The 11,957-nt window shown below is 40.4% G+C and overlaps 1 protein-coding gene across 4 annotated transcripts in view; it reads left to right on the top strand.

Moving 5' to 3' along the window:
• Window positions 1–11,753, top strand: part of TRIM36 (tripartite motif containing 36) — a 51,447-nt gene extending 39,694 nt beyond the window's left edge. For all 4 annotated transcript variants that reach the window (XM_073344730.1, XM_073344731.1, XM_073344729.1 and 1 more), the window contains 6 exons: window positions 1,070–1,165; window positions 3,292–3,545; window positions 5,061–5,185; window positions 7,107–7,400; window positions 7,740–8,037; window positions 9,439–11,753. In XM_073344730.1, coding sequence (XP_073200831.1) covers window positions 1,070–1,165; window positions 3,292–3,545; window positions 5,061–5,185; window positions 7,107–7,400; window positions 7,740–8,037; window positions 9,439–9,793 — 1,422 coding nt within the window. In that variant the 3' untranslated portion in view covers window positions 9,794–11,753. The remainder of the gene's footprint in view (window positions 1–1,069; window positions 1,166–3,291; window positions 3,546–5,060; window positions 5,186–7,106; window positions 7,401–7,739; window positions 8,038–9,438) is intronic.
• The last annotated feature ends 204 nt before the right edge of the window (window positions 11,754–11,957 follow it).

Genomic DNA, 11,957 nt, shown 5'->3' with positions numbered 1-11,957 from the left:
CAAGTTAAATTAAATCAAAATTGAACTACTCTGCATATATGTAGAACTGTAGAGCAAACTTGAAATATTTTTTTTCCTTTTTTGTGGGGTAGGGAAGTGGGAGTGTTATTTATCTGAGCTACGTGGTCTAGGATAGGGTTCTTTTTTCATTCAGTGTCCAGCACTGGCTATTTATGCCACACTATCCTTGCAGTATTTCCAACTTTCTGGTTCTGGTGAAAAATAATGAGGTACAGAAGCAAAATATTCAGAAACTCCAAACAGCTCAATCTTAATTAGTCTTGGAAGATTTTTATTGGTAACTTTTGGTTAAAGTAAAATTCACCGTGTACACAAATCAATGCACAAATTTCCATTGATGATGATCACAATTTACATGTAGGCAAAGAATGAAAAATGCTCCTTGGAAACTTACTAGAGTTTAATTTAAGGACAGTTTGTATTTTACAGTTAAAAATTTAACTTTTTGAATCTTAGTGTTTACTGAAATTAAATTATTATATGACACTCCCTCCACCCCAGGAATATCCTGCAACTGTGAACATTTAAATAGATAAAAATAGAAATGCTTAAAACTAAATGTTGATAGTTACTAAATAACATAAAAAAGTCAAATTCTTCGAGCCCTAATCATAATTACTTTAGTGTTTTTAAGATCTTATTTATATAAATGAAATATAAATTTATTAGTAATTATCACAAGACCTTAAATCTCACTCTTCAGGGTATGAGAAAATTGATTTCTAAGGTTGGGAAGAAATGTCCTTCGATGGTGTATGGTACAGTATAGCATGAACTTAGGTGCATTATAGAGATTTTTCACCTTCTTTGGAAACATCTGACACTGACTACAGATCACCAGGTAGAATTGATCAATGACCTGTCGTTCCTGTAATCTGTTGCTTATATATAATCCATGGCTGGCTGTTGGGTTTCTGTAAATAGGTAAATTTAACTGAACAACCCAAATTGAGTATTGGATGTCTGTCTTGTAGATGACTTACGTGCACAAACTGCCAATACAGGTATATTATCCTGTTTTCTCTAACTTACTATTCTATTTCTACAGGAAAAACTTTCAAAGGACATAGAATACCTCATTAGTAAGGAGAGCCAGGTGAAAGGTCAAATTTCTGAACTGGGTCTTCTAATGAAAGAAACAGAGGTAGGAATAACTTATTGGTCAGATTTTGTTGTTAGACATTCATTCTCATTCTCTTTCTCTCTCTCAAAAAAAAGGTTGTGCTCTTATGTGTTTTCTCTAGACTGTCACATTCTATCTACATTGTAAATACAAATTGTATATGTTCTGCAAATTGGGATGATGCTTCAAAGTAGAACGTTACAGTGTGAGTGACATTGTACAAAATAATCAAAAGTTGCTTGGCTGGAGTTAAAGTACTAAATTAATATCTGATCACATCCAGTGATGAGTTGCCAAAATCTTAACAACGAGGGGGTCGTTGCCCATCCCTGCCCCCCCCGGGACGACTGCCCCCAGAACCAGGCAGGAGTGTCTCGTGGGCCACCGTAGTGGATGCCCATCCCGCCCCTAAGAGCCAGAGGGACCTGCCAGGGGGCAAGGTGGGGAGTCCCGGAGGTGCTTACCTGGGGCAGCTCCTAGGAAGCATCCGGCAGGTCCCTCTGGCTCCTAGGGGCAGGGGAGCGTAGCTAGGGGTTCCCCTGCATGCCCCGCCCCTCCGGGTTACCTGCGGGTGGTGCGGGTGGCCCTCCTCGTGCCCCCACCCCCACCCCAGCTCACCTCCGCCTCCTGGGCCTGAGTGCGAAGCTGCCGCCTGCTTCTCAGCCCACCCTGATTCGCGGGAAGCCTAGGGGGGCGGAGAAGCAGAGCGGGGTGGTACGTTCAGGGGAGGAGGCAGAGTGGAGGTGAGCTGGGGCCAGGGGTGGGGCAGGGAGCTGCCAGTGGCTGCTCTGCACCCACCAAATTTTCCCCTTGGGTGCTCCAGGGCTGGAGCACCCATGGAGTCAGCGCCTAAGGCGCCGCTTCTGGCCGGTTAAATTTAGAAGCCCTTTTAGAACCAGTTGTCCCTCGTGGAACAACTGGTTCTAAAAGGGCTTCTAAATTTAGCAACCGGTTCTAGCAAACCGGTGTGAACTGGCTCCCACTCACCACTGATAACATCCCCTTATGCTATATATTTTTCAGGACAGGGAATGTGTTCCAATCTGCATTGGGTCCCCATTGAGCTAGAAATTTATAGGTACTATGTTCTACAGCTAAATAGAAATAATATTCAGTGACTGTCCTGCAGAGAAGGAACTTGATCTAATAGGTCTCTTCCATCTTAAATTTTAGTTAGACTATAATACAGTCAAAATCGAATTTAAGGAAGTAACAGAATGAGAAAGTAGGAAGTTCAGGCTGGGAACAAAGCTTACACATGAGACATAAGGGGCTGAGAAGAAGCTGGTATTACATAAGCAGAGAGAGTTTTCAGAGAGAATGGAAAATATAATAGGTCCAGGAGTTTTCACTTACCATATTTTAGGAAATCCAGCTTTAGTGTCTGTCTTGGGGAAATATATAAGCTTAAAGAGCCGCTGACACCAGGAAATTTTTAAAAAATCATGTTTCTACTCTCATATAATAGAAATAACTCTCCATTCACATGGGGAATATATGTGAATATTAGCTCTAAGGAAACTTCTTAGTGTTCTCCAGGGCTTAAATTATTCCATTCTCAAGTGCATTTGTTGAGCTGCCATCACAAAAGTTGTTCACAAATCAGTTTAAATCGTTGTGGGATGATGTAGGTGGAGAAATGCCTTGCATTGGTTCAAGGGTTTGCAATGGATGAGCAGAGAAGCATTTTCCTGTCTACTCATCGAACTACATTAGAGTTGTGAAATTGCCATGACAATTTCCCAACTCAGGCACAAAATCTACTCTGTTGCTCTTTATGTTGATGATGAAAGTACTGGTTTCAGAGTAACAGCCGTGTTAGTCTGTATTCGCAAAAAGAAAAGGAGTACTTGTGGCACCTTAGAGACTAACCAATTTATCCATCCAATGAAGTAAGCCGTAGCTCACGAAAGCTTATGCGCAAATAAATTGGTTAGTCTCTAAGGTGCCACAAGTACTCCTTTTCTTTTTGATGAAAATACTGACGTCTGTTTTGCCTATCAAAAATTATTTGCCGTGAATGAGTAGAACTTTGCAATGCTGTTCTGAAAATTTTTCATAAAACATCCTATTGCTTCCCATAAGATTTCACAGTACTACAGAATGAGTTCTTTTGTTTTTTAAATGCACTTTGTATTTTGTAATAGTGCAATGGTGAAAGAGCTAAAGAAGAAGCATCTAATAACTTTGACACGCTGTTTGATGTTTTGGAAGAGAGGAGATCAGCTGCTCTGAGGGCAATTGAGACGTCCAAGAATTTAAGACTAGAGAAACTCCAAACCCAAATGGAAGAATATCAAGGACTTCTGGAAAACAATGGTCTTGTGGGATATGCTCAAGAAGTACTTAAAGAAACAGACCAATCTTGCTTTGTTCAAACAGCAAAACAGCTCCATGTTAGGTATTTAATTATCTTACGTTATAAAGAGTGTTTTAAAAGTTTTGTCTTATTTCTATCATATTTTTCACGTGTATTAAGATAGTGCTGTTTGTTAAATAAAATTTTGGATGTAGCTGATGCTCATTGTATAGAGGTTAATTTAATGAGCTCAGTCTTACTGAGGTGGCAATTCTTAAGTTGCATCGTAATATAGGAAACAATTTATGGAGATGAAAAGTCAGAAATTCATCCCTTGCAAAGCGACAAAGAGGAACACTGTTGGATGAATGTATATCCCGCTGTTGGCGGGGAGACTATATCATGAATTTGCAAAGGGATAGACTTGATGATCTAATAAGTATCTTCTGCCTCTAACCTCTTTGATCCTAAAAGCTGATCTCCATTAGTGGTAATGAATATTCATCTTGTTCTTTAAGCTGCTTTTGTGGAGGCATATTTACACAAACTGAAATGTGTAAACAGAAATATCAGTTTTAATCTGTTACCTTTTTAGATTTCTCTGTCACGGTGTACAGTGTTTGAAGTTTTTGGGTGAAATCCTGGCTCCACTGAAGTCAATGGGAGTTTTGACTAGGACAGCAGGACTTCACGCTTTGTATTTTAATACTATTTTTGATACACTCCGGGTCAGATTCACGAGAGAGATGAAGGTGCTTTAAAGAAAAGTTAGGTGCCTAAGACCAACATTTTGACACCACTAGCATTCACAAAACCCCTCTTCTGTAGGTGCCTAAGTTCCCATTGTGTCTAAGTTTCTGCTGGTGGGTATAATGCAAAGCCACCTAAATCTTGACAGTACCGAAAAATTCGGTACCTAGCTCACACTTAAGTCCCGGTGTTCCTCTGCCTATCCCTTCTTGAAAGGCCCAGTCTGGTAAACATGCTGCATCTGGCCTGGAGTTAGGCATCTAACTCCCTTTTGTGGGGCAGGGCTTAGACCTTTCTCCTTAGCATTTGCTGTCAGCTAGCTTAGGTGGCTGCCTGCTTAGCATGCTGGCTTCTCTGAATCCCTTCTTAGGCACCTAACTGTCCCCATATATTGTATAGGGAGTCTGGGTTAGTGAATTCCTCTAGGTGCCTATTAGGAAGCCTAAAAGTTAGGTTATGCTGTGCTCGGAGCCTAAGAGTATGTCTACACTGCAAAACCAAAGAAGACCTGTAACAGTGAGTCCCAGAGTATGGGTCTACAGACTTGGACTCCTGCCCATAGGGCTAAAAATAGCAGTGTGGGCATTCCTACTCGGGCTGGGATCCAGGCTCTGAAACCCAGTGAGAGGGAAGGGTCTCCAAGCCCACCTCCAGCCTAAGCAGGAAAGTCTGTGCTGCTATTTTTTTGCCCCATAGCATGAACCTGTTGACCCAAGTTCTCAGACTCTTTGCCACAGGACCTTTTTGGCTGTGTAGACATACCCAAAGTCTCATTTTCTGCCCCCGCCCCTTGTAAATGTAGCCCTACTTTGCTAAATTATATATCTATGTATCTTTTCTCTCCCTTCTCCCTCCCTGCCATTTCAGAATTCAAAAAGCTACTGAATCTCTGAAGAGTTTCAGGCCAGCAGCTCAAACTTCTTTTGAAGACTATGTGGTGGATATAACAAAGCAAGAAGAGGTTCTTGGAGATTTGTCCTTTTACTCCAGTGGTAAGTTCAATAAAGGGGGTTGTTTTTATTACCTCTCTCCTGAGTTGTGACCCTGGTGGTGGGCTAGCTCTGACGGGAGGCTAGGCTTAGGTAGGATTCCCAAGCTCTTCAGACCATGGCTGCAGAGTTCCTTGAGGCGCCTCCCAAAAGCTGTTTTCCAGCAGAAAAAAGCTTTTTACGAAGACAGATTTCTGCACTCCCAACAATATGTTCTGAAACGTCAAGCTTCTCAGTCTCGTAGCTCCATGTTTACGAAGGGTGTGACTGCCATAGCAGCACGCCTGTGGTGCTGCAGCTGTGCCACCATAGTGTAGATGCTTCCTAGACCAATGGAAGGGGTTTTTGCATCAATGTAGTTAAGCTACCTCCTTTGCGAAGCAGTTCCTATGTCACGGAAGAATCCTCCTATTGACCTAGCTGCGTCTACACCAGGAATTTAGGCCCTCCTAACGCTGATTAAGGCTGTGATTTAGTCAAGGAGGTCATGGACTCTGTGACTTCTTCCACTTCAGCTATCAGCAGCTGAAGTCAGAGCTGGCGGCAGGACTGTGTGGCCCCACCCTGCAACTGGGGCTGGATGGCTGGAACCAGTACCCTGTAGCCCCTGCCCCGTGGCTTTGGGGGGAGCTGCAGGCAGGCTGTGAGCCCTGTTTAGGAGATGCAGCCAGCTCCATAGCAGGAGCTGTGTGGTCCCCATGGCTGCGCTCCACCCCAGTCCCCCGGCTGCATCCTAGTCCCGTGGCTTCTGTCAGGGGCTGCAGCGGGGACCATGCACCCCCCCTCACATGTTCCAGGGCTGTCTCACATAGTGTCTCTCCTCTTCTCCTCCCCTCCACCCCACCCGGGGCTTGGTAGGGGCTGCAGGTGTGGCCGTGCACCCCTGTTCCACAGCTGTGGCCAACTCTGGAGCGGGGACTGTGCAACCTCTGCTGCGTGTCAGCCCTGCAGCTGCCGCAGGGGCTATGTATCCTTCCCATGGCTGCCTCCAGAGCTTGGCGGGGGCTGCAGCCAGGGCTATGCACTCCTGTCCTGCAGCTGCGGCCAGATTTGGGGCAGGGGCTGTGCGTCACCTGCTGCAGCCACTGGAGCCGGGGCTGTGCCCCCTGTTGGTTCTCCCCACCACCCTCACCTCCCTGATTCCATTCCTCCCCCCTTTAGCCCTGCTCCAGTTATTTTTTAGTAAGGTCAGGGACAGGGTCACGGGCTCCATGAATTTTTGTTTATTGCCCGTGACTTGTCCGTGACTTTTACTAAAAATAACCATAACAAAATCTTAGCCTTAACTATGATGCCCTGGGTGCAAAATTTTTCACAGTCCTGACTGACATAGCTTGGGTCTAATTTTTAAGCATAGACTAGGCCTGAGAGCATGAGTGGAACTCACTGCATGTTAAGACTTAGAATCGTCATAACACAGAAAATGGAAAAGTATTATTAGAGAGTGTGCATAGCAAACTTCAGTTTTGGGTAAAAATGAGATACATAGAAACGTAATGTAACCTGGCACATAGAACTACTTTACAAGTAACCACAATAATTGACATTTGTGTTTAGAGGTATTGATACCAAAAACTATTTCAGTAGCTGTTTGCTAATGCACTTATACCAGGATTGTTCTTTGATGGTTAGAAATATCTTTTAGACTGGCAATAATACTTGGTCTAACTAGAAGTTTTTGTGCCTTGCACAACATACATAGATTTTTTTTTTTAAACTTTCTGTAGTTTCTTGACATTTTAAATATATGGAAAAGGAATACTGGAAACTTTCAAAATGAGTACAGAGAACATGTCTTTCACCATGGGAGGAAGAACTTTCCATTACTTCATAAGCCATTTGTACACCAGTGATATGTAAAACTAATACTAATTGCTGTTTACGTACAGAATTTTTTTTTTCTTGTATCTTATGGCTATTTCAGGTCTAGATGTACCAGAGATCAATGAGGAGAGGAGCAGAATGTATAATAAAGCTTTGATCTGTTGGGAACATCTAGTGAAGGAAGATTCAGCTGATACCTATATCCTTGAATACCGTAAACTTAATAGAGAAGAGGAGAATGCAACATGGCAAGAGATTGAAGCCTGCAGCAAGAGTAAAGTCATCTCTGACCTTGAAAATAACAGCAGCTATGCCTTTAGAGTCAGAGGATATAAAGGATCTATCTGTAGCCCCTGGAGCAGGGAAGTTATTTTACACACACCTCCAGCTCCAGGTATACCAAGTTTCAGTTAATCCATAGACAACTGAATCAATATACAATGCCTCCAGTTTCTCTTTAACCTATGCCCATTTTCAAGTAAATTTTAAATTTACAACCTGCTGTCATCCTTGTGGTGCATGTGAATGAATAAATAAGTATTGCATTTATTCATGAATTAAGGTTGAGACTAGTTGGCAGTCAGCTATAAGAGTTTTACTCTGTCTTGTATTGCACTACCAGTAGTTTATCTCTTATGTTAGCGCATCTTAGAAAAATTGTAAGATAAGTACAAAAAAAACTCATGGTAAAATATTGACCTAGTGTGAATTTTTTGTGTTTTGTTTTTTTTAGTCTTTAGCTTTCTTTTTGATGATAAATGTGGCTACAACAGTGAACGTCTCATGCTGAATCCAAGGAGAACCTCTGTGGAAAGTAGGGCTGGATTTCCTTTGCTGCTAGGGGCTGAACGTATCCAAGTGGGGTGTTACACAACTCTGGACTACGTCATTGGAGACACTGGAATCACAAAAGGGAAGCACTTTTGGGCTTTTCATGTGGAATCTTATTCATACTTGGTGAAAGTGGGAGTTGCATCTAACACTAAACTACAAGAATGGCTCCATAATCCCCGTGATGTAACCAGCCCAAGGTAAATGTGGTAGATCTTTGTATAACATTTTTTTAAAATGAGTGAATCTTTTTAAATAAATTAAAGGGACATCTTTCCATTTGGTAGAATTAAGAGTTGACCTTACCTCTAATTGGTTCCAATTAGGTTAGCTTCAGCAATTGTGTGTGGGGGTGGAGGGGTGAAAGAAGAGATGGGGAAACAATCTAGGGAACCTCTGATTTAAAAAAAAAAAAATTACTTGACTTCCTGAGAAGCTAGCAATTAATATTGGTGTCTAAATTATCCAAAACCCTAGTTTGTCCCCTGGAGACAATTGAAGTATATAGGTGTCTCACCTTACATAGCTTTCCATGACTTTTCAGATATTGCAAGTGTCCAGGATATCATAGGCTGTGGTAAGAAGGCTTCCCCAGAGTTCAGTGGGCCTGTTAGGTCGTGGAATAGACACTGTAATAATGCCCGTGACTTTTTTTTTTTTTAATAGTCTACTTTAGTGGACCTCACCATCCCACTGATTGCAGGCATAGCACTGCACTGGAGTAAGATTTTCTGGCTTGGTAGCAGTCAAGGGGCAAAGTACAAATGAAGGACTTCCAAATATATTCAGTCACAACTGTAATAATCATGGATGCATCTACCGTGAGATGGAGAATCCATGTGAAGAAGTGTTATACATTCAGGGCACTCTGGTCCCTCCAGGAATCAAAACTTCACAGATAATGCTGTACGAACCAGAGCACTGCAGGAGGTTTGTGCAATATATCTTGCAACCATGCTACCTGGACAGATTTCCAAATGGTCTTGTGGACAAGGAAAGGATTGGGAATCAGGAGCTCTGGATCTAACTTCTGGCTCTGCAACAGATTGTCTGCAACCTTGATCAATTCATGACACTGGTACCAGTTTCTTTTGCTGCGCCAAAAGGATAGTACTACTTTACCTCACAAAGTTCTTGTGAAACTAAATTCACTAACATTCAGGTGAGGTCAGAGACTATATACTGATGAGCTCTATGTGGAACTCTTTAAAATAGAATGCCTAATTTCGATAAGATGCACCAGTTCTGAGTTGTCAACTCTGGCAAGACCCCTTCAGCCCGATGAGACTTGCTCCATCAATCTTCTATAAAAGCCAAAAATCAGAAAACCCCTAACCAATCTCTGAGTCAGTGAAGGACTAGCAGAATTGTTTGGTATGAATGCTGAGCAGTGTGCACCATGTGAGGAAGTTCAAATTCAAAAGTTTTCCTCCCAATGCTCATAAAACAGTTTGAGATTGGACATCCATTTTATGAGCCTCTGTTGCAGAGCCAGAAGTTAAATACAGCATTATCTGCTTATAAAATACTTCAGTTTAAAATAACTGAAAGCATTCTGACTTTGATTTGTTCATTGAGAAAATTGTGCTCTTTGATTCTAGATATGAACAAGACAGCGGTCATGACAGTGGGAGTGAAGATACCTGCTTTGACTCATCACAGCCTTTCACATTGATTACTTTAGGCATGAATAAATTCTTTATTCCCAAGGCACCTACTGCTCCCAAAGATTCTGCAAATAGAATTCTTCCAATGCCATCTTGTATAGGAATCTGCCTTGACTGTGACAGAGGCAAAGTTGGATTCTATGATGCAGACCACATGAAATGCCTCTATGAGCGCCAGGTAGACTGCTCTAGTACAATGTATCCAGCCTTTGCATTAATGGGGAGTGCAGGAATTCATCTTGAGGAAGCCATCACAGCAAAGTATTTGGAATACCAAGATGATATATAGTGCAAATATCTACTGGTACTGTTTTTGAGATGAAAAATGTGAGCAGAAGGATCTGCCTTAGCATTAAGTCTTGATTAATTACATCATATCTCCTAAGTGCTTTTGCTGCACTCATGCTTTTGGGTCATTTTTTAATCATAGAAACAAAAATTGTTGGCCAACCTCTTCCGCCTTTTTACCAACTTATATTGGCCATAAGGACATTCTTCCAGTCGCCCTCCTGCCTTTCTTTGATTGTGTGGTGAAACTTGCTCCTCAGAGTTTGATTAGCAACCTAATTGTCTTTCACGAGCTGGAAACCTGTTGGTTATATAATTTATATCCTTACTTAGCTGGCTCTGCTGGTTTCACTTTTGTTTTTTTTAATGGAGTCAGGGCCCACATAATAGTGCATTTATTGTGATTATCTTTTATGCGTCCTTTTATTTTAAAAGAAGCTTGTCTGAATGAATTTGAGTGGTCAAGCATTTTTGTAACTGACTCATGAGCACCAGTGCGGTGGATTTTTCTGTGCTAAATAATGTTAGCACCAATAGAAAATGCAAAGCAGTAGGAAATCAAAACTGCACTAAATAGGTTATATTTGGTGTGGGGGTGTGTGTGGGGGTAATTATTGTATCTGATATACATTTAGATTGACTATAAGCTAAAATTATGACTTCCAGAAACTGGTGGATAACTGTACAAGTGGTAAATAATGAGGTTCTTAAATATCCCTTACTATCCCAGGTTTTTAGTATGGACTGTATAAAGTATGTTTTTAAAAGTGCAATTTGTCTTGAAACATTGGTCTTCAATGTCTATGAAGCTCAGTTATCTGCATGTAAAATAATGGCTCCTGGTCTTTTGCTGGGAAAAAAACGAACTGGCACAAATGATAAAATACATAAACAACTTTTTAATTAAAAAATCAGGTCTTTCTGTTAATACATGTTTTGTAAGTTAATGTTGTCTTCAATAAAGGATTGTTTTTGGTAAGAATGTGTTAGAAAAATGCACTGATCACATTTGAGACATTCTTTCTTTGCCTTAATGTGTCTGTTTAGCTCAAACATTTGCTTGTTGTTGTATTAAAATTTTTTAACGTTGCAGTGTTTGTATGTTTGAAAGCAGTTTGTGCAAAAATGGTGTAAATATCTGCACTGTTACCATAGCTCATAAGAAACATGCATCTCTAAAATTGAAAATATTCCTGAAATATAAGATATTTAATAACTCACTGTTCTTGTTTGGTTGTGATTGTCTGTCTTGATGGATGTAAAGAGTAAATATGTGAAGTACATTTATTAAGTATATAGTATTTAAGTAAATACTTAAATGGAACCTGAAAATCAGTGTTTTTATTTTTATCCAAGATTGAGGGTATTAATCATTCTGGATCATAAACCTAAATGAATGCAAGGTAATGTTAGTTTTATTTGAGATTTGCCACATATGCCAGAACTTACTTATTAGATAGTGACTAATAAATAGACTACTATAAAAGACCAATATGCCTGTCAACTGAACTATGATCCAGCTTCTGACATTGCTATTATATGCATCTCCTCATTATTTGAATTAAAAATTGTTTTGCACTGGGAATTACTTGAATACTTTGGACACTTTAATACAGTAATAAATGGTGCTTGCTCCTTCAATGTATTAAACAGAAAACATACTACCTTGACTGTACAGAGGCAAACCGTTTTCCATTTTTCACAATAATTGAAAAAGTGTCATCTTCTAAAAACACAGTTCAGTGACACTTGCCTATCCAAATATTTTGAAACTAATTTCTTGCTACAAAATAGCACTTTACAATGTAGACAAAGCTAAGAATTGTGTGGTATGTTTGGATCATTATGCAATATAGCTGCTAAACAAACAAAACTGTTGGTGACTACTGTGGTCTGCAAAGTTCTATACAGTATAGGCGTAAATCATGGAAGATGCTTTTCTTAAACATCGAAAGCTTTAACCAGAATATATTTGAACAAGACCTTCTTGTTCTTAAGTGTAAATGTAACTTCACTTTGGTTTTGCTTTTTTAAAATAAAAACTGAAAAGTAATGTAGTTGGGTGATTCACATTATTACATTCTAGTTCTTAAGCATTTTGCTGTTAAGATGTGGTAATTTCTTAGGGTATGTCTACACTACGAAATTAGGTCGAATTTATAGAA

This window comes from Lepidochelys kempii, chromosome 5 (assembly GCF_965140265.1).
Source record: "Lepidochelys kempii isolate rLepKem1 chromosome 5, rLepKem1.hap2, whole genome shotgun sequence".
NCBI classification, from domain to species: domain Eukaryota; kingdom Metazoa; phylum Chordata; order Testudines; family Cheloniidae; genus Lepidochelys; species Lepidochelys kempii.
The sequence above is the reverse complement of the archived record's forward strand: the minus strand, read 5'-3'. Positions and strand labels throughout refer to the sequence as shown.